Here is a 23057-nt window from a genome sequence, read left to right as displayed (position 1 = left end):
GACACCCCTTCCCGCAGACACAGTGTCTAGCACCCCCTCCAGAGAGCCTGAGCCGGTGTTCTGGGGTCGGGGGGTGGGCTGGCATCTGTGTGTATCTTCACTTGGGTCTACGGTTGGGTCTGCTGTGCCGCAAAGCTCGAGAACTGCTAATGCGATGCAGTCTAGCTCTCTGTAAGCACGTAGAGCTGGTGGAGTCACCTGGCTTTAGAAGACTGGTGATGGGAAAGTGAGGCCGTGAACACAGTCCACTTGTTGAAAAGAGTTGAGCCCCGAGGAAAGGACAGAGCAGCATCATGTGCCTGACGATGTGAACAGTCAGGTTCCCATTCAGAGGCTTATGTGGGAGTGGAATGTGGTAGCCTGTCAAGTGGGAGGGGGATTGGCCAGTAAAACCCTATGAAGACCTCATAGTAATCATCATGGAAAAGACAACTACACCCCTGCCGTAGGAATAACAGGCAATTTACAAAAGAAATAGCCAGTAAGTATCTGCAGATGGGTTCTGTCTTACTGGCAAAAAATGGAAGTGAGAATGAAATGCCATTTCTTGCCTGCCAAATTGACAACTTTTTTTTATTTTTAAAACAAAATAATACCCACTATTGATGAGGGTGCAGGAAAATTGAGGCTCTTGTGCCAGTGAGCATGTGTTGGAAAGGCTTTCCTAGAGGGCCGCTTGGCCTATGCCAGGCAGCCTGAAATATTCCTAGCTTTTGAGCCAGCAGTTACACTTCCAGAAATATGTCCCATGGAAATAGAGATGGAATATTATGGGTTAAAGCCTAGGTTTTAAAGTAGGAAGGAAGGCTTATGGTTTCAAAGGTTGACTTTGGTAGTATGTGACTTGCATAAGGTATTAACATTTAACCCTCTAGGCCTCAATTTCCTCATCTGTAAAATGGGCTGTTGAAAGGATTGAAGGAAATAATGTCTTTTTAAAAAGTTCTTAGAACTGTGCCTTGCCCTACTCAGTGGGTAGTAATTGAGCTACTGCTTATTTTTATTATTTTGTTATTATATGTGTAGAAAAATTTGTGAAGAGTTTATTGCTGTGCAGCATAAACAGCAAAAGATTAAGGATTGCTTAAATGTCCAGTAATTATGAATTATGCTGTGTCTGTAGGATGCAATATCTATGTTCTAACCTGTGAAGAATATTTCATGTCCTGGGAACACGTCAGTGCCTAAATTAAGTTAAAGGGGCAGTCCATTTGAGCAGTGTGATCCGAGGATGGTAAAGATCTATAACTACAAACATGAAGAAGGAAAAAAACTAAAAACTTCATACCTCCCAGTGGCTCTCTGGCCAGTAATATTGTAGGTGGTTTTTATTTCAGATATTGAGTTTTTCTACAGATATCCCGAGTTTTTAAAAATAGTGTGTTCATACTGCTGTAGTTAGAAGACATTATTTAAAATAAGTCTTAACATCATGAAATGCCAGATTGAAGCTCTTAACGGGCCAGATGGTACATTTTACATCATTTCCTAACTTTTGCTCCACAGCCCAATAGGAGAAACGGAGAGATCAGAAATGGGATCTTTCGAGGTGGATTTTTAGGAGGTTGGAGTTGAAAGGTTTTGGGTGCTGGCACAGAAGAAATTGAAGCAGTTGTTCACACTTAGTGGGGAAGGCGTCCCGTTTGCAGAGAAAGCTCTGGAGGTTGGGCGAGGATGGAGGCGAAGAGGCACCCGCTTCCCGGAAGGAGGGGCAGATGGTCCAAGTGGGAAGTTCAAGGGACTGCACTTGCTGGAAGGAGGGGCTGCTTCACATCTGGGAGGGAGATCCACGCATTATGCTGAATAAATTCAGGCCAGTGATGGACAAAGGATACTGGCCCGTCGTTCTCAGGATATGGGGGAGAGGTCTCAGGGTAGACACTGAAGGAAGTACCTAAGTGTTGGCTACAAATATTCATATTGCTGGTTAAATTGCCCCAAATTCTGCCCCTCCTTTTTTTTTTTAAAGAAAAACACAGAATCAGTAAAAACTGAGTGGTTTCACTTTTCATTACTGTATTATGGGTTTGGTCATTTTTGAACTTTGGGTGTGTCTGCATACATAGTAACAAATCTGTTCCGGTAAATACCAGCTCCTCTCTCCTGACACCCACAGCCTGGCCTGTTAGACCTGGCTCTGCTTCGGATCTCGCGACTCTCTCCTCCTCCCCTGCGGGACTCTGTCAGAGCCAGAATATCGCGGTAGTTGTGGATTCCCTGCAGAATGGACTGAGCTAGCAGTTTTCACTTCTAGGCTGATTTATGTTTACGCTGGAAAGAGCACAGATGCAGTTATTAGCAAACATGAAGCCCAGGGCCTGGACGATTCTCTGGGCCTTCCGGGCAGTGGTCCTCCTGCAACACAGGAGACCTGTTCCAGCATGTGTGTGTTCCCTGATCTCACCATAGTTACAGAATGATTCTCAAGGCTACAGGGAAATAGCTACCAAGAGGATGGAATCGCGCCTATTTATGGTTTAACACTTACCGACTTACACGCAGCAGCAATATACAAATACTGTTGTTGTGTAAAGCACAGAATGGAATTGGATATGATTCTTCAGTGGGTTCCAGGCTAAACAGCTGAGGGTATTATTTCTTTGCCCCTTGAATGAGGTTTCTACTTATCTCCAAACCTGGGTTACCCTTGGCGCGCTCTCTTTTTTTTCTTAGACCATGGGGATAGTTTATTTATCATTGTGTATTTTGCTAATACGTTTTAGTCTAGGTTAAGCAATGCCCACTCCTTGTAGGTTGCTGGATTTCTTGCTTTCCGTGGTGGCTATCCTTGCCATTATATTTAGAATTGCTCTTCACCAGGTTAGGGAAATCTGTCTTGAATCAGGATGCCACAGTAAATAGCTTTCAGCATGTGTTACTTGAAATCCTGCCTGAATTAGAATGGCCATTTGTGTTCTCCAACCAGGGAGTTCTACCTAGAACCTTTCGGCTGAAGAAAGGGAAGACCAGTTTTCTCTATCTGTCTGCACCTCCCCGTCGAAGCCTCCCTCCTGTCATGAAGCTGTGCCGGGAATGGATTTCAAATGAAGAATGATCAGGCTGGGTTGGCTGTTCATAGATATTTTGGGAGATTCAACACTTAGAGTTCCCACACTGGACAATTTTTTTTTTCTTTTTCATTTAACGTAATTTCAGATGTACAAGAAAGTTATAAGAATAGAGAATTCTCACATATATTTCATTCGGACCTGTCCCATGTTATTAATAGCATTCTCTCCCTTCTATCTGTATGTTTGTTTTCATGCATGTTTGCACAGAGACACACTCTCACACATGTATTTTCTAAGCAGTTTGAAAATGGAGACAGCATTTTCCTTTACCTCTAAATGGACCTGTACCTATTTTTAAAAACAAAGATACTCTTATATAACCACACGGCAGTTATCAAAATTGGTAACTAACATTCATCTACCACTGTTTCCCAATCTACAGACCTTAATAAGATTTTGCAAGTTGTCCCAGGTGTACCCTTTATTTGGGAAAAGTCCAGATTCTGTGTTTTGTTCATTGGTCCCTCTCTTTAGTCTAACTCTTTAATCTGAAACAGTGTGTCTTTCTGCCTCCTGACACTGAAATTTCTGAAGCGCCTAGGCCATTAGACTCTCCCCAGTTCGGATTTGCCTGCTGCTCTCTCATGATTAGACTTGGGTTTTGCATTTTGGGCAGGCATGTCATGGAAGGGACGTCATGTTCTTCTCAGTGCATCCTCTCAGGAGGCACAGGATGGCTACTTGTCTCATTCCTGGTGATCCTCACTTCGACCACGTGGTGAAGGGAGGTGGTGCTGCCAGGTTTCTCCAGTGTAAAGTCACTGTTTTTTCCTTCTGTAATTAATAAGTGTCTTGTGGGGAGGTTCTTTGAGACTGTAAATATTCTGTAACTACTCAAACTTTGACCCACTGCTTTTAGTAGTCACTGATTCTTTGCTGAATGGGTTACTACTATGGCGACGGTACTGTTCTAACTTTATCATTCCCTCTGTGTTTGTTAGTGGGATTTCCACCCTCAGCAAGAACTCTCCCTTCTGCCACATCATAAAAGAAAAATTATCAAAGTATGGAATCGCGGATTCTACTTTTATATGTTGGGTTGTAATCCTTTACTCTCACGTAACTTTCCTGCTGAAATTATCCCAGGCTCGGGCGGTGAGAGCCTCTGCAGATGCTCCTGGGCCTTTGGGCACACTCTCCATTCACTCCTAGAGCACTGCCTTATGTCCTGGCTCAGAAAGGTGCGCCACTCTCATCTTGCACTCTCCCTGCCCCCAGCCCAAAAATTGGCCGGCTCTCCAAGGAGACCTGCTTCCATTTAGAGGAGAAGAGTTACACCAGACATTTCTTCAGTTGAGAGGAAAAGAAGGAATGTGTCCAGGGATCATTTATTTCCTTCTGTCTCAAAGTGTTATCATTTCTCCCAGTACGTTAATTTCCCCCATGGTTTTATTAAGCACCTGTTACATTGTGGATGTGAAAGATACAGAGATAAATGAGACATGGATCTTGCTCTCCCACTGCTCACAGCCTCATGGCAGAAATAGACAAGTCAACATGTCATTACAGCAGTGTGGTAACTCTAGAATTGCAGTGTGTCCCCATATGCAAAACGGTGGGATCACAGAGGAGGAGGCTAAAGCTGATAAAGCTGACTGAATAACCCAGTGGGTCACCAGGAATGAATAGAGTCGTCACCTTTCAAACGACCCAAGAGGCTGCCTGATGTGGAACCTGCTGGCCATAGCAAAATGCCCTTCTCCACGCATGAAACCAGGGTCAACGTTCCACTTGGGAACTCTAATTAATCCAGAGAAAGCGAAGTTTCACAACCCTGTGAATACACGAAGTATCTTTGACATGTACACTTTAAGTGGATGAATTTATGTATTTATGTACGATATATGATTATATCTCAATAAAGTTGTTTTTAAAATAAAAAAAAAAGGAAGCACTTAAAAAAATCCAGGGAAAGATTTTTGTTTATATTGAATTGAACTCTAATTTTTAAATAAACTGCCCCTCATTTACTCCTAGTTAAACCCTAAAGCTCAGTAGAAGACTTGGAACTAATCCTCATCGTATGTGGCAGGCAGGGCTTCGTGTGGTTGAAGATGGTTGTCTTGCCCTGCAATGGGAACCTTTGATTTTTTTTTTTTTTTTTTGCTCTTGAGCTGATCATGGTCAGCCATTCTTTAGTCAGTACACCTCTTACCAGATTCCCCCACATGGCTCATAGCATTCTTCATGCAGTTAGAGAAAACGAGAGGGTTGTGATTCTGCTCAGCTGGGACAGATAGAGGCTCCCCTGTAGCCTGGAGGCCACATCTACACCGTTGGCCATCGTGTCAGCTTTAGGCTGCCTCTGAATTTGTAGTGAAGGAACACCTCTAGGTATGTTTTTTGTTTTTTGCACGAACTCCTGTTAATCCAAGTATCTTTCATTCCCTGTTGGTTTTACTGCTTGCTTGAACTTTAATACAAGGCTTCCTATTCCTCCTTTCAACATTTCATCTTGTTTGTTTCAGCCTGTTGTTCCAACTTACCGAGATATTTTTTTAAAAGTCTTGATTTCGCCATTGAGCATATTATTCCCCTCAATTGATGTATGTGCTTGGTCTCGTCCACCCCTAAAGTTGTCGATTTAAGTGAAGGGAACCAGGGATAAGGCAGGACTTTAAGGCATGTCCCAAGACACATTGACCTTTGAGTGGGTACTTTAGGTAATAACATCTTCCAGTTATAAGAGCAGGCAGACTTTATTATCTGAAAGACATTTTGCTCCCCTAGATACACAGAAATGATATACTTTGGGATACGTTATTAAAATCAAAAAGTACCCTCTACTGCGTTTCTCAGATCGTTGTGTCTAAGTGAAGCTATTTTTCAGTTTATTTTATGTGAATTTTCATACTGAACCTACAGCTAATTGCCGAGCCCTCAGGACCTTTCCTCCCCTAGATGCTATTCAGCAACTGTTGACGCTCTTCTAAAACTGTGAGGAACTTGCAGTATATAGTCTATAACACATCCTTTTAAATCTAATATATATACTTTATCCAAAATGACGATACACATCTTCCACCCCTTTTTCTTGCTTTATATTACTTCTGAGTGCTTTTTCGCCATTTAACATTATATTTATTTGTTTGCAGTCTTTCCCCACAAGAATGTAAGCTGATTCCTATTGTTGATTCTCTAGCATCTGACACATAATAGGCGGACAATAAATGCTGAGTTAATGGCTGAATACATTTTTTGATCTATAGTTTCTGGAACTGCCTTTTTTTTTTTCTTCTTGAAAGAAGTCAAGAGAAGGGGCCTTTTATCCCTTCTTTCCTGTGTGAAGATATCCAAGTAAGAGAGTCCATTTTGAACTTTCCTCTCCTCTATCACTCCCAAGTTAAAAAACAAAAAAGGGAGGAATGTGTCTATGAACTGGTAGTGTTCCTTTACATAGTCATCCTGATAGCCCATGATCTTAGAACAGATCCTGGTACCTAGAGATTGAATGCGACTGTCAGATATTCTGAAGTTCTCTTTGAGAAACAGACATTAAAGTAAAACAGAGAAGATGGGACTGCGCCGGTGGTCCAGTGGTTAAGCTTTGCACTCCCAATGCAAGGGGTACAGGTTAGATCCCTGGATGGGGAACTAAGATTCCGAATGCCACATGGTGGCGGAGGGGAAGAGAGAAATAACTAAAACAAGACAAGAAAACAGTAGAATGGCTAAGAACACAGGCTCTACAGCCAGATTATGCTTTTGTCATTTAGGCTTTCGTTTGTTATTTGACGAACATTATGCTATTTGTCATTTAGGTCAAGCAACCTCAGTTTTCCCAGCCTCAAAATGGGGCTAAAACAGTGCCCATCTTACAGAATGTTATAAGCATCCAGGTGGTGTTGGGCCCACAGACCTTACCACGATGACACACTCAAGAAGTGATGGCTTCCCTGCAGATGGTTTTCATTTTTAAAAAACTTTGGGGAAAAAAGGTGCAGAGGAGAACCTGAAGTTGCCTATAACCTCATCCCCTAGCAATTACCTCTGTAAAATTTTTTGACATAAATCTCACGTATTTTCACAGGCAGAACCTCTGTAGGCTTTGTTCACTCAGCATCCTGTGTGATCATTTCCCACCCACCCCTGTAAACAGTTTCTTTTAAAAAAGTGATATTTTGTAATATCCTATGGAATGCTATGTACTGTAACCTAGAAAATACCTTGTTTCTCCCGATTATTGCCATCTTTTTTTTTTTTTTTTCTGTTACAAACATTGTGATGAATAATCTTCTATCTCTGTGTGTATCTTGGATTGTTTCCTGGAACGGGGGAATTGCTGCGTCAAAGGACACGTGCGTTTTTGAGGTCTTTGACACCCACTGCCAAATCACCTTCAGGAAGGTGGTGCTCACTGAAGTCCCCGCCAGCAGAGCAGGGAACCCCCAGGAGCCCGCCCATACACTTCCCGCTGGTGATGCTGCATGGGTTATCCACGGAGGCAACAGTTTCTCCCATCTCTGCTGTTTTTCTTTTCTTCCCTCCTTTGTTTCCTTTCTTGGTTTTCTGCCAGACAGCCTCTTGTGAAAGGACCGCCTAATTAACCCTGTGCTAATTAACAATTTAAAATTACACAGTGCGACTGTTGGTGTTTAATTCTCCAGGAGCTGGAGCAACAGCAGAGCCCCCTCCCCTTCCTCATAACTGCACGCCCTGCAACTTCACCAGCTTCCCTGTAACTGTTGCATGGAGCCCTGGCCTGCCTCCTTAAGGGAGAGTGATAACGCTGTCACATCATGTCTTCTCAGTTGAAAGAGGGAGATGGATGACTTTGTTAATGGGGGGCCCCCGGGATAACAGGGTGCAGTCTTACCATTTTTTAACCGTCTTTGAAAAATAAACATTGAGACTGGCAAAGATGCAGGGGTTTTACAGGTAGGTTTGAGGAAACTGTAACCTGTGCGAGGAGCAAGAATGGGGGAGGGGTTCCTGATGAAAATGTTAGAACTTTTCTCCACAAGAGGACTTCTCAAATGGCAGAGGAGGGCGCTCAGCAGAGAGTGCGTGAGTGCTAGGTCACTCCTGTATCTTCCCTTTAACTCTCTTACTGAAGAGATACGCTCTGTTGAAATCTAACTGAATTCCTAAAACCACCACCACCACCAAAAAAGAAAAGAAACAAACCCATGCTGAGTCCAACACTGGTGGTCTTGTGTTTAAAGGGGGATTCGAGGGTGCAAATGGCTGGTGAGGAGCAGGCGGCCAGAAGGGGTGAGGGTTTGTGGTGTGTGAGCCAGCCCCAGCCATACCGAAGGATGAGGAAGGGGTGCAGAGCCGGGGTGGAGGGCTGCCTGTAAGAGCACGGGGACCCGCTGGGTTCCCAGGCTGCCCTCTATAACTGAAGATCATTGATTTTACGGGAAACCATGTTTACAGACAGAGTGCTGATCGACCTCGAGTTGACTTCTGCCTCCTTAAGTAAGAACTACCTTTTTCTTATTGACTGGCTGATAAACAGAGTGAGAGGAACTGCTGGCCAGGTGGGAGAGGGCCTGAAATCCTGGGGCCCAAAGGTGGGGCAGCGTTAAGAGATTCCTGCATGTCTGTGCTCTGGTCCCCTCCTGGCCCCCCCATCCCTGCACCTCCCAGGGACTGGTGAGTGAGCCCAAGACTGACCCTGCCTGGTTACCTGGCAGCATAGGCTCCAAGCACAGAGGAGCAGCGATCTGTCATAAAGCAGAGTGTCTCACTCAAGCTTTAGTAATGCACAGCCCCTGGGGATGGTATTAAAAATGCAGATTTTGATCTGGGGTAGGGCTGAGAGCCTGCATTTTTCACAGGCTCCCTGGCGAAGACAGGCTCTTTGGCCCCAAACCACACTTGGCTTAGCAAGGTGGCAAGAGCCGCCTGCTTACCCTGGCCAGCAAACACTGACAGGAAGCCCAGAGCAGGTGCTTGGGATCCCGAGCGGGCTCCTCCTTTCCCAACAGCATCTCAGTGGGCTGTTGCCCCCTTGCGAATGAGGGGTCCCCTACGTGTGCCCCCTCATGGGGCAAGTGTCACCACCACAGGGTATCTGTCTTTGCCCACAAGGTCATCTTTTCTTGACATCTTTTTCTGAGGAATAGAAAACAAAGTTGGGTGACTTTTTAAAAGTCCTAGTCCCTTAACCAGATGATTTGTGGAGAAGGAGGAGGAAGAAGAGAGCAGAGCAAGAAAAGCCCACCAATTAATTGGTAAACGCTTTGCAGGTTTCTCAGCCCAGTCCAGGCTGGAGAAGAGATTGGCTTTGCTGTCAATACACAAGTCCCTGGTGAAGCATCAAAGCTGTTCTCCTTTATCAATCGTGGCCTCCCCTTCCCGCATGTTCCTGTAACTTACCAAGCATTTATGACATTGATTTTACAATCGGGCTGTTAACCCTCCCGCCCCTTCAGGCCTGCCAACCATTTTGGCCCAAGCTGTCAATCAGATGTTATCCAGCCAATCACATGCGTCCTTAGGGAAGAGCCACCCTGGATTCTCACCTGTATCCCAGCTGAGCCTTGTGAGGATGTCTCATCGCATTTGCTGTTTGGTTTGGTTTAGTGTAGTTGTCTTTGTTTAAAATCAATATATCTTTTCTAAGGCACATGAAACTTTGTTGTAATGGAATTTGAGGTTATAAGCTGAGAACTGGTATATGTGCACATGTGTGCTTGTGTGTTACAAACAAAACATGACACGTTCTTCCAAAAAGTTGTTTCTCCTGAAACTTCTGGTAAACCTGCTTTCCCCATCTTTTCCCGAGAGGGAGCTATTGGTTCACTCTGCAGTCGAGAATCAAGCAATGAAAAAAAGAATGGGAAGATGGAGGCGGGGGTTGGAGGAACAAACCCAGTCAAAACCTTCATCCACCGTGTGTGAATGAGATGGTGGGTGGAGAAGCAGCCAAGTGTTCTCCAGGAAGGAGGCGGGGCGGGGAGGGTGGCCTGGGATTCACAATGAGTACTCTGAAACCTTGCGAGGCGCTGAGTTGCCTGTAGGAGCGGGGCCAGAGGGAAGAAACGCTCCTGTGATGTTGTCACAGGAGCAGAGCAGAGGCAAGCGATCTAATGTCTCCCTCCCCAGGGATGTGAGGTCTCAGAGGGCAGATTGAGCTCAGTGGCACTTTGGAGTCGGAAACGGAAAAGCCCCAGGGCTGAAGGACAGCTGCTTGGGTAACGACTAATAAGTAAGAGGCAGGTGTGGAACTGGGGCTGGCGGAGCCCAGCTGCCATCTCGGCTCGCTGTGAGATCCTTGACAGCAGAACCCACCCAGTCAGTGGTGAACGCGCTCCATCCAGGCAGGGTGAGATCCTCCCTGCTGGCCACAGACTTGGCCAACTGAGAGTCTGGGTGGATCTTCGTAGAAGCATCATGCTCATGTTTTGCACCTCCGTATTTTGAGTCTGAAGCCAGCTGAGTCGCAAGCAAGGGTGTTCTGCGGGTTGTGGGGAGGAGATGGGAATTGGGAACGCCACCTTTCTCAGTGTCCCAGTGGCATTGGAGTCATTTTTTTAGATCTAGGGCCTCAGTTTTACTGCTTGTAAAATGAGAGACAGTGTTTTCAAGCCTGGGACAGGGTGAATGCAGCCATGGGACCTTTGAGGGGCTTCACAGAGCTTGGCCAGGCCTGCACACTTGCCCTTGACCCCTGCAGCCCTCAAACACTTCTCCGCAAATTTCTCAAACTAAAAAAGTGGTCAGTAAGAGCACGGGCACAACTCCGCTTCTAAATCAAATGGCATGTCCCCGCCCAGGTTCACCATCCTTTCTCTAGGGCTGCAAAGTCGTCTTTCTCCTGTCTGTCTGTCTGTCCCAGGTGTTCCCCTGGCCCACAGCCAGTGTGGGCAACAGGGGTGGCTTTGTGTTGCCATCCGTATGTGATGGGGCCACCGCTCTGTGTCCCCCAGCAAGTTGAAACCAAGTCTCCTCCTGACCCCTGCCTGATCGCCGGGCCCTGACTCTTTAACGCTGTGCTTGCAAAGAACTCAAATTCAAACTGGTCTCCAGGGGTGCCGCAGCTGACAGTCTGAAGACAGAAAGGGCTTCTCCTGACTCCCCTTTCCCTGACCCCCCCCCACTCCTCCTGTGACACCCAGGGGCATCGCCCGCCCCCTGAGCCTGGACGGGGTGGGGCGACGGCCCGGGGTCCCCGCTGCCCCGCCGTCTCTGTTGTGGGTGTGGAAGACAGAAGCCTGCCAGGGCAGAGTGCCCTGTGCAGGACCCTAGCCTCGGCCCTCCTAACCTCTTTCCTTTCTCTCTCTCTTCCCCCCTCTCTCCCTCCTCTCCCCCTTGCCTCCGCCCTTCAGGTCCGATCCGTACTGGGTGCAATGAAAGCTCCACGCAGGCCTTACCATGGAAGGCTGTGACTCGCCCGTCGTCTCGGGGAAGGACAATGGGTGCGGTATCCCTCAGCACCAGCAATGGACTGAACTCAACAGCACCCACCTCCCCGACAAACCCAGTAGCATGGAGCAGCCCACAAGCGAGAGCCACGGGCCCCTGGACGGCCTGAGGGCCCCCTTCAATGAGCACCTCGCGGAGAGCACCGCCCCGGCCGGGCCCGCCGCCGAGCCCGCCGCCGCCGCTGGCAAGGAGGTCAGCTGCAACGAGTGCTCGGCGCCCTTCGCCAGCCTCCAGACCTACATGGAGCACCACTGCCCCGGCGCCCGGCCCCCGCCGCCGCCGCCCCCGAGGGAGGAGAGCGGGAGCGACAGCAGCGAGGAGGGGGACGAGGAGAGCGACGTGGAGAACCTGGCCGGGGAGATCGTGTTCCAGCCGGACGGCTCGGCGTACATCGTGGAGAGCCTGAGCCAGCTGACCCAGGGCGGGGGCGCGGGCGGCGGCGGGCCCCTGCCGTCGCTCTTCCTGAACTCTGTCCCCGCCGCCGCCGCCTCGGGGGGCAAGCAAGGGGACCCTTCCTGTGCGGCACCCGTCTACCCCCAGATCATCAACACTTTCCACATAGCCTCATCCTTCGGGAAGTGGTTTGAGGGCCCAGACCAGGCTTTCCCGCATACCTCAGCCCTGGCGGGGCTCAGCCCCGTCCTGCACAGCTTCCGCGTGTTCGACGTGCGACACAAAAGCAACAAGGATTACCTGAACAGCGACGGCTCTGCCAAAAGCTCCTGCGTATCCAAAGATGCTCCCAACAACGTGGACCTGTCCAAATTCGATGGCTTCGTGCTCTACGGCAAGAGGAAGCCCATCCTGATGTGTTTCCTGTGCAAGCTCTCCTTCGGGTACGTCCGTTCGTTCGTGACCCACGCAGTGCACGACCATCGAATGACCCTGAGCGAAGAGGAGCGGAAGATTCTTAGCAATAAGAACATCTCCGCGATCATCCAAGGGATCGGCAAAGACAAGGAACCCCTTGTAAGTTTTCTGGAACCAAAAAACAAAAACTTTCAACTCCCTTTAGTTTCCACCGCTAACCTCATAGGCCCCGGACACAGTTTTTATGGAAAATTCAGTGGCATTCGAATGGAAGGGGAGGAGGCTCTCCCCGCCGGCCCCACCACTGGCCCCGAGCAGCCCCAGGCGGGTCTCCTGACCCCCAGCACCCTCCTGAACCTTGGCGGGCTCACCAGCTCCGTCCTGAAGACCCCCATTACCTCAGTCCCCCTGGGGCCTCTGGCCTCCAGTCCTACCAAATCCTCAGAGGGCAAGGATTCTGGGGCAGCAGCAGGAGAGAAGCAAGAAGTGGGTGATCCGGACTGCTTCTCAGAGAAGGTGGAGCCCGCCGAGGAGGAGGCAGAGGAGGAGGAGGAGGAAGAGGAGGCAGAGGAAGAGGAAGAGGAGGAGGAAGATGAGGAGGAAGAAGAGGAGGAGGAGGGCTGCAAAGGACTCTTTCCAAGCGAGCTGGACGACGAGCTGGAGGACAGGCCCCCCGAGGAGTCTGGGGCCGCGGCAGGTAGTAGCAGCAAAAAGGACCTTGCTCTCTCAAACCAAAGCATTTCTAACTCCCCCTTAATGCCTAATGTGCTCCAGACCCTGTCGAGGGGCGCAGCTTCTACTAGTTCTAATTCCGCTTCTTCCTTTGTTGTCTTTGATGGTGCGAACAGGAGGAATCGTTTAAGCTTTAACAGTGAGGGCGTCAGGGCCAACGTGGCAGAGGGCGGCAGGAGGCTGGACTTTGCTGATGAAAGTGCCAATAAAGACAATGCCACAGCACCAGAACCAAATGAAAGCACAGAGGGGGACGAGGGGGGCTTCGTCCCCCATCACCAGCACGCTGGCTCCCTCTGCGAGCTCGGGGTGGGGGAGTGCCCCTCGGGGAGCGGCGTGGAGTGCCCCAAATGCGACACGGTCCTGGGCTCCTCCCGCTCGCTGGGCGGCCACATGACCATGATGCACTCTCGCAACTCGTGCAAGACACTCAAGTGCCCCAAGTGCAACTGGCACTATAAGTACCAGCAGACGCTGGAGGCGCACATGAAGGAGAAGCACCCAGAGCCGGGGGGCTCCTGCGTCTACTGCAAGAGCGGGCAGCCCCACCCCCGGCTGGCCCGAGGCGAGAGCTACACGTGCGGCTACAAGCCTTTCCGCTGCGAGGTGTGTAACTACTCCACAACGACCAAAGGCAACCTCAGTATCCATATGCAGTCCGACAAGCATCTCAACAACATGCAGAACCTGCAGAATGGCGGGGGGGAGCAGGTGTTCAGCCACACGGCGGGGGCGGCGGCGGCTGCGGCGGCAGCGGCTGCCGCCGCGGCCAACATGGGCAGCTCCTGCGGGGCCCCCTCGCCCACCAAACCAAAAACCAAGCCCACCTGGCGGTGTGAGGTGTGTGACTACGAGACCAACGTGGCCCGGAACCTGCGCATCCACATGACGAGCGAGAAGCACATGCATAACATGATGCTGCTGCAGCAGAACATGACCCAGATCCAGCACAGCCGCCACCTGGGCCTGGGCGGCCTGCCCGCGCCGGCCGAGGCCGAGCTCTACCAGTACTACCTGGCCCAGAACGCCAGCCTGCCCAGCCTGAAGGTGGACAGCACGGCCCCGGACGCCCCGTTCGTGATGAGCGGATTCCAGCTGGACCCCGCCGGGCCCGTGGCCGCCATGACGCCTGCGCTAGGTGAGGCTGCCCCGTGTGTGTCTGTCCTGACCAATGGGAGTGGAACCGGGGGAGGACCCGTTGACTCTGTCGAGTCCCGTGGATGTCGTGAATCTTTACTCTCTTGAGAGTCGTTCTGTGCTCTGCTCGAGCATCCAGTCATCACATCTTTGGTTTTTCCTCTAGAATCCCTTGAACTCTTGTGTTGAGCCCGTGGACAGTGGTTTGGGTTCAACGTGAGACACAGGTGCCCTCCAGCTCCGCAGAAGTGTAGTGAAGTTTGAGTGTTTCCTCTGTTGTTTGGCTCTGGGTCAACTTTCCTTCCTGTTCCCATCCCCGCCCTTTATCTGTCCCTTTCTTGATTTGAAAAATTGCCACAATTCCCCTCAACTTTCGGATTCCATTAAACAATTACTGAGATGTACAGGAAAGTGTCGCTGTAGTTTTCAGTAGGGACAATCACCTCTGAAAGAGGACCTGAGAATTGTGGTGTGACTTATTTAAATAAGTCAGGTCTGGTTGTGAGCAGACCAGGAGCCACCAGATACGTCTCCCAAAGTTCTCCAGTGTTGTTACCAGGATCTTCATGCTTTAAAGAGGCGGGTTCTTTTTATTACCTTGCGTGAGTTGCCAGTGATTAGTATAGTTGGGAATCGGTTGACCTGGGGGCACCGTGAGGAGTGATGTGATAGACAAGTAATAGATAAGTTCTAAAATTGCACGTTAAAGAAAGCCTGATTTTAGTATCAGATCCCGGTTAATGGAGCCTTTGTCGCCATGGAGTACATGGCTTCATGTTGGAAGACTGTCTTACCCGTTGGCTTCATTGAACCAGAATGGGACCAAGAGGACAGGATTTGGATGCCAAAAGCCATGACTGTTTATGTAAAAAGAACCGTGACCACTTATTGGGAAGAGCTTCTATTGCAAGCAAACGTACAAACCAGTTTCATGAGCACCAGTGTAGTGGTCAGGCCCCGCCTGCCTCAACTACACAAGCCTGGTCTCTGTTCCCTGACCCAGCTAACCTGAGACCAGCAGTGATGTCCTGAATGACACAGGAGCCCCTTACTGACATGGGAGTAAGTCGTTCTTGGCAACAAAGCATGCGCAAGCGCCTTTATCCTAGGATGGCTCAGGTTCCCACAGAGGGCTCAACCTCCCCAGTGGGCACATCTTTATTTGTGTGGTCTTTCAGTGCTTAATTGCTGCTGATGAGTTATATTTCACGGCATTTAATTTGTTTTTCCAGCCATGCATTTAAATTTGAATCCTGGCAACTTTAATCTTCTTCTCCGTTGACTCGTTGATCCTTTCTTACCAAGCAGTTTGAAGATGTTTTACCCACTGGTCAGTCACGGATGCACAGGGATCAGTCATTCTGTTTGTCCAAAGAGTGACCGTGGGGGTTGCACACCCACGAGTGGCATCGGTACTCAGAAAGACTGTACTGTTTTGAAAGCCTCCGGGGGTTGGAGTTTTCTTCATCTGGAGATTTAGAATCTTGGGGAAGCAGGTCTTGGAGTAAATCAAATATAATGTAAGTGGGGCAAAGACACAGAAAATGTATGGGTTCATACTGGGTCAAAGTGAAGACTTTTTAATTACCTTGAAAACCAGTAATTCTGACTGAGGCTTGAACTGAGTAGATAAATAGTTTACTTTTAGCACCCACTGTCTGTGAGTCTGCGGGACGCTGTGCATCATGAGCAGAGGGCAGATGCGAAAGATACGAAATGAATCCTTGTGTTCTGCACATACATAGAAGATGTGGACTTTATTTCTTAAAGAGAATAGTGTCCTTCCTTCTACAGACCTTATCCAGGTAGTCATGGAGGGCCCTTGAATTTCCAGCATCACTGCTTGGCAGTCGAGGTAAGTCCCTGAACACCTCCTGTGCCTGCCGTAAGCCACGAGCGCTGTTGAAAGGAGGGCGAGAGTGACAAAAATACTTGATGCCAGAGGCCTGCGTGCCTGTGGCAGTGATAGAATGTGTCCATTCAGACCCGTTATTTCAGTCGTAGGACCTCAGCAGAAGGCAGCGTAGGCAAATAGAAAGAGCGTAGCTTCCAGTTCTGCGTGCAGCCCAGCTGATTGGTCCTTGGGCCCACTAGGAGAAGGCTGTGGGCATTATTAGGCATTACTGGGCTCTATGGGGGAAGTAGCGGTTGTGAACTACACTCCTGCTCACAAAGTCAGTGTTCTCTTCTTCCCTTTGATGGAGCCTCCACTGATCCTGGGGATGGATGCGTTCTAGACACCCTCAAGGAAAAGCTCGGCATCATTGGTCTGGTATGCCTCAATTTGCCTCCATCTGTAGGTGAGATGTTAGGCTTGAGTCCAGATGACCATCCTTCCAGACATCCGTCTGGATTATAGTTTAGCACAGCATGGAGAAATGGGTGGCTCGCCAAGGCACCTACGTGTTTCCTAAGTAGCCAGCTGGCCAAGGGACATTTGCACCAGGTTTAAGAATGCCTCTGATTCTGCTTTTGATTGTAAGAGGTGTCTTTTAATCTCTGTGTCTTTCTGAGGACGTGCTCAGGGAAGAACTCTGTGCCAGGGTGTCAGTCTCCAGCCTTAAAGTTAAATGTCGGGGGAGATGGAGTCCTTTCCAAGACCATCCATCTGGCATGACTCAAGAGTAGGCACTGGCTAAGTTCTCAGTGTGTGCTCTCTCCCCCGACCTGACCTGCCTGTGAATTGGGTGAGGTTCCGCCACTTCTTGGGGACTGAATTTGTTCCTTCCAGCCCTGTGGATGTGTGGGAGCCCAAGGCCTGTGTGTGGTTCTCCAGGGTATAGTTCTCAGAGGGAGTTTTGGCTTGCCCGTCACCCCCTTTCACTGCTTCTCTGCTTCTGTCTTGGATTTGCATTTCATTTTAAGAGCTTGGGGTGGCAACAGGGACTTATTTCGTTTGCGTGTTCCGAGGACTTCTCACTTTCACTCAGGCACCCAGCAAGTGACAGCTGAATTTCTCTTTGGAGCGGCATTGATGTGTTGAGGTTAAATTTTAAAACTGAAGAAGATTTGACGCTTCAGGTGGTCGGCATCAGAAACAAATATATGTTTGCTCCTTGTCTTACCCTCTGGGCAGTTTCTGCTTTCACTGAACACTGAATGTGTTTTGTGGATGCTGTCTGGCCTGCATCCCTATTAAGGTATGGAGCTTTTAGGCTTTTTTTCCCCCGATCTCTTTTTCTCTCTTGTCCTAAGAAGAATGTCATAGCTATGGTTCCTCTCACCAGGGGAGATGGCAAGAGAGAAGACAGGCAGAAAGCTTCCAGAGTCTTCTGGCACGCATATGCAAAAGATTTCTGTGGCTTGCTAGACTGTCCGCAGGCTTCAAATCCTGCCACTCTGCTCAGTTGAGCCTGGATTGAGCTTCTCACTCAGAGTACCTCGTACAGCAGAAATAAGAAAAAAAAAATTTTTTTTAAATAGTAACATCTTTTCTTTGATTAACCACTAATTTGGATTCTAATCAGTCATTAAAAAAAAAACAAAAAACCTTCAGCCCAACCACATGTGAAAGGTCAGATTTAAATATCAGTTGGGGAGTGGCAGGGGGAGGCATAGCTCGAGCGTGTGTGTGTTTAGGGGAGAAGCAAAAAATAGAAGCCGACGCTAGGCATTCTGCTTGACTGTAGGCTTCTAGGTAATGGAGGGAAGGCTGCTCTTTCCAAACCTTTCTCGTGACAGAAATGAGAGCTCACAGTATTAACTTACCGCTGGTGAGTGAGAGCTGGCCCTCGGTTTATTCAGGGCCATGATGGACTGAGAAAGAGCCGGGCCGGAGAGGGAGGAGCAGAGCCGTCTCAGACCCTGTTTATCCAGGGCAGTGAGCTGACCTTTGCGTTTCACTGCCCATCTCCACCCAACTTGCCAAACCTGTAACATTTTGGCTGCTCTGTACCCTGGCTGGCATGGCAGATGTCTGGGCCCCTGTGCGGAGGGCTGGGTTCCCTCTTGAGGTTTAGCAAGGAGAAGACTGGATCCTTGTCCTAAAGAGGCTGGCTGTACCTGTTTTGAATGGCTGAGATAATGCCAGAGGGGAACGTGACATGTCCCAGAGTAGGCTTACGTTCCACGCCGTGTGGGGGCTCATGGACAGGAAATGATTGTACTCTTGGGGAGATGTGGGAGGAGCCAGCGGCTCTGACAGGCAGGTGAGGTGAGGAATAACGTAGATCATTATGGAAATCTCAGATTTAGGGCCGCGCTGTCCACTACGGTAGCCACTAACCGAAATGCAAATGAAGTAAAAATGAAGAATTCAGCTCCGCAGCTCTATCTTAGCCATATGTCAGGTGTCCCATAGCCATGCGTGACTAGTGACTTTCACATTGGACAGTCCAGATACCCAAAGTTTCCATCTTCACAGAAAGTTCTGCTAGGCAGCGCTGCTGCTCAGCCCAATTCTGATTCGCCGTGAAGGTTTGGGGGTCTTAGAACGCAGCTGTGACTTAGTTTGGAGACTGAAGCCTCAGATTCTCCTACGTCCAGTGCGTAATGCTTTTATGTCTGTCTTTTCTTGGATCTGGTGAGGAGCTGAATTCAAACATTCAAGAGATTATATGGTTCCTACCTTCTAGGCAGCCTTTTACAAAAGAAAAAAACCATAACACAACCTTCTGCAAATTTCAGAATGTCCATGAGAGAGATCTGACCACATCAAGCTGATTTTCGTTGTAAGTTTTCCCAGTGGATAGCACCTTGTGATGCTTGAAATGTGATCTTTTTTTCTGCTGGGACCTGGGTCAGGGATGGTGGAGGGTGGGCAGTGCCTCAGGTAGGAAGACTGTGAGCCCAGCCTCTGATTCTTTCCCTTCTCTTTCCCCGCAGTGGGCGGTGAAATCCCCCTAGACATGCGGCTCGGGGGCGGGCAGCTGGTGTCGGAGGAGCTGATGAACCTGGGCGAGAGCTTCATCCAGACCAACGACCCGTCGCTCAAGCTCTTCCAGTGCGCCGTCTGCAACAAGTTCACCACAGATACCCTCGACCTGCTGGGGCTGCACATGAACGTGGAGCGCAGCCTCCCGGAGGAGGAGTGGAAGGCAGTGATGGGGGACTCATACCAGTGCAAGCTCTGCCGCTACAACACCCAGCTCAAGGCCAACTTCCAGCTGCACTGCAAGACAGACAAGCACGTGCAGAAGTACCAGCTGGTGGCCCACATCAAGGAGGGCGGCAAGGCCAACGAGTGGCGGCTCAAGTGCGTGGCCATCGGCAACCCTGTCCACCTCAAGTGCAACGCCTGCGACTACTACACCAACAGCTTGGAGAAGCTGCGGCTGCACACGGTCAACTCAAGGCACGAGGCCAGCCTGAAGCTGTACAAGGTAAGCCCCGGACGTCTCTGGAAGGAGTGGAGCAGATCCCCTGGATGACCGGAAGGCTGGGGGGCAGATGGAGACTCCGTGCCATTAACTGGAGGGACTGGCGGCTGGCTGGTGCCCTGGCGTTGGGAGGGGAGCTGGTGACATGGTAGAGGGCTTCAGCTGGGAACTGAAGGCTCTGTGGGGTGCCTCATTTGGGGGCCAGGTTGTATTTATAGCAGCCCAGTACTATGCATTGTTCCACCTGCCTTTCTTAGAACTGAATCCTTTCCTAACTCACAATTGCCATTTCCCTAGTTTCCCCCTTTACCTTTGTGCTCATATGTTTCCCCTGCAGGCTCTCTGTTCTCTTTTTCCATCTGGTTATTCCCCCCTGTTTTTAGCCTCTGCTCCCTGAATGCCCGCTGGGGTGCTTTGTTTATTTGTTCATTCATTCACGGGATACACACTGAACCCCTCCCATAAACCAGGCCCTGTTCTGAGCCTGCATCCATGCACAAGGCAGACAAAAAGCCCCTGCCCTCCCAGAGCATCCCATTCATTTGGGGGATGGGTGATAGACAAAGTAAATAAATTATATGGTAGGCTAGAAGGTGGGGAGTGCTATGGGGAAAAACACGGTCAAGTGAGGGGCCCCTTTTTTCTTTCTTCCTGTTTCCCGTGTTCTGTGTCTCTGCTCTCTTCCTCGTATTTTCAATTTTTTTTTTTTTTTTTTGCTGGGTTTCTCCTGCCCTCCTGCTCCTCGAGTCCTCTCCACCTCTCATGCCTTCAAACCCCTTCCTCCTCACCCCTCCCTGCCTCCTTCCTTCTTCCCCTCAGTCCATAGACGGTAACGAGGAGGTGCTCGGATCCTGTAATAGTCCTTCCACTTGCACGGCAGAATTGCTCCAGACGTTTCTATTGATTTTCACTGGACTTAAAGCCTCACCTTTTTCTCTAATCATCCCATAATGGCTTTAGTATGAACAATCAGGTACAAATCGCCATAAATCTGCCCAGCCTCCCTCCACGTCCCTTCCACGCCCTCTCTCTCTCCGTCCCCCTCCCTCTTGTTACCAGTCTCTGCTCTTTCCATTCACATCGATTCCCACGTCTGTGGGCCAGTGAGCGCCGGGTTGCCCCTCACCCCGAGCTCCTTGAATCCCCTCTCTACTTAGAGACTCCAAATAAGGAAGACCCTGATCCTGTCCCCACATCGGTCTCTGCTGAGATTGAGAGGTGCAATTTATTTTACAGTTGCTCTTTCTCAGCTTGTCTAGAGGCCTGTGTTACATGGATGAGAAACCATTTTCGGGAAAGGGGGAGAAAGCAGGCACAAGGTGGTGGGGATAGAATGTTCTGGAATTGACTGCTGACTCAGGCATGAATGGGCTCAAGCGGTGTGGACGGGAGGGTCTAGACACCAGACAGCCAAGCCCGCCCTGTTCTCCATGAGCTGGGCCCTCACTGGTTGGCTTCCCTGAGTGCCACCCTTGGAAAGAAAGGCTCCTGGCCATCAGTTTAAATCGGAGGTTCTCACTGGCCACAGGGTGGTGCCGGTGTGGTCGCGAAAACCTGATGGAGATACCCATGGGGGGAAAAAAAAGTTTCTAAACGACCCAACTGAGCAAAAATTAGTACGAAGGGCTCCATGTGGCTCTAGAAGGTCACATACAGCTTTGAATGCGGTCCTTTAGAGGTGGCATGAAGCTGGCCTCTTCCATCTGAGGAGAAACATTGCCTTTTAGGTTATAGAATGCGTGGGGTGGTCGTTAACTGTCTACACTGCGGCCTCCAGTAAGAGCAGCCTTGGGTTTGCTTCCTTCCTAAGGGCCTGGAGCTTGGGGATTCGCTGACTACATCCCCTGCTGGTCCCCACTCCTTGTCCTCTGGTCACACCTTGAGAATCGGGTAGAGGGGTGTTCAGGGAGAATGTGAGGGAAGTGACTCGAGTCTCACCCTTTGTGCTTTGCTCAGCTAGCCCCGGATGCTCATCCTCCCCTGCCTCAGTTCTCTCATCTTTTCCCCTAAGTAAAAATGGAGGAGTCTCCTGTTCAGAAAAGACAGCATTGCAGAAGTGAAGGTGTGGGGATGCAGGGTAGGACGCGGGACCAGCCCTCGAAGGAGAGATGCCCAGGCAGTGTGTATGGCTGGCACCCACCAGGGGTGACCTCCACCCACACTCAGGACAGAATTCCCTGGGTCAGGAGCCGGAGGTCGTTAGTCTGGTCTCATTAGCTTGGGTAACAACTGTCCCCGTGACTCTACTGTGGGGGGCGGGGAGCTCTTCCCCGACTCCCAGATGTGACCCGGAAACTTACCGTTTCAGTGCCCGCCTCGAGGCCTTTCTGCCCCGCCATGTGACTGAGATAAACTTCTTTTACTGAGGGGGTCCCTAGCACAGGGTCTTGTCAGTCCTGGGATTTGGGATGGGGATCGGAGGTGGTTCGAGAGTCAGCTTTTCTGTAGGCCCTGGTGTGGCCTGTGGTAAATGGAGATTGATTGCATGTTATTTTTCCTCTTGCTAATGTAATCCATTAGCCCAGCACATGCATAATCAGTTTAGAGCACAGTTAACTGGATATAATCGAGTTCTTTACTGTCTGCTAGAGAAACAGCTCCAGATGCTGCTGACCCAGGGAGGGCCCCCAGCTTCTCACACACGGCCCTCCTCACTGCCCCCTTCCCCATGGCCAACCCTCGCCCCAGCCCCACCCCCAGCCCCCTCACCCCATCTTGGTTCCCCGGCAGATCGCTCATGGATCGGTCAAGGAGATGCCCACACTTGCCTTTTGCTGCATCTGCTCACGTGACCGTGATGTCTTTGACTCCCTCGTGGGTCTCCCACCCTCTCTTCCCACCCTTTCCTCTTCCTTTTCCATGCTTGAGGAGACAGACCAGTGGTCTCAGGGGACACTAGTAGAAGTGTGGCTTTCCGGTCTGTCACTGGGTCTCAGACAGGTCCAGAGTCTCTCCCTCTTGGTGTCATAAATCCTGGCGCGTATGTTGCTGGATTAGGACTGAGCCGTCTGAAAGCATGAGATAATTTCTTATCCGGACACAGGAGAGGGTTGGGCTGATCAGCAAAATGGGGAAACGGGCGATACTATCTCTTGCCTGGGATTGTCTGGTTAGTTTGGATTATTGTGTGAGAGCGGTTTTTAAATCAAGATTAATGTTCATCGACTTCTTCCTGCCTCCTGGAAGTAAAAGAAAGTAGGGTTCAGGTGGAGAGCCCCTGGCATCAGAGGGAAGCTGCTTTCCTTTTTTCTTGGCTCTCAGGTTAGTGTTCTGAAATGCTTGTGATTGAATTCCTCGAGTCTTTAAATACATTAAGTCCTACATATGAACAAGTTCCACTCTGAGAGGGTGTGTGTAAGTCCAACCAGGTTAGCCTAGGTACCCAGCTAACACAACTGGTGATACAGTACTGTACTGTAATAGGTTTAGAATACTTTTCACACAGACATTAAAAATACATTAAAAAAAAAAACACAAGAACAAAACATTTTTAATCCGACATTATATACTGTAAGCTGTAACAGTTTACTATGGCAGTACCCCATCTGGCACACAGGGGCGGGCATGAGTGAACAGGCAGGAAGAGTTACTGATGGAGCGGGGAGAGGAGGTGGGA

At 49.6% G+C, this 23057-nt stretch overlaps 1 protein-coding gene across 3 annotated transcripts in view; it reads left to right on the top strand.

The window, feature by feature from the left end:
* The window catches only part of ZFHX3 (zinc finger homeobox 3), a 259323-nt gene that overhangs the window by 79776 nt on the left and 156490 nt on the right, over positions 1–23057 (top strand). For 2 of the 3 annotated variants that reach the window (XM_055412414.2, XM_055412413.2), the window contains exons 2-3: positions 11348–14124; positions 18948–19444. In XM_055412414.2, the coding sequence (XP_055268389.2) occupies positions 11394–14124; positions 18948–19444 (3228 nt within the window). In that variant the 5' untranslated portion in view covers positions 11348–11393. The remainder of the gene's footprint in view (positions 1–11347; positions 14125–18947; positions 19445–23057) is intronic. The other variant, XM_088829948.1, reaches the window with a different exon arrangement.

Source organism: Moschus berezovskii, chromosome 22, assembly GCF_049115385.1.
Source record: "Moschus berezovskii isolate FMDL1 chromosome 22, NW_MosBer_1.0, whole genome shotgun sequence".
NCBI classification, from domain to species: Eukaryota; Metazoa; Chordata; class Mammalia; order Artiodactyla; family Moschidae; genus Moschus; species Moschus berezovskii.
The sequence above is the reverse complement of the archived record's forward strand: the minus strand, read 5'-3'. Positions and strand labels throughout refer to the sequence as shown.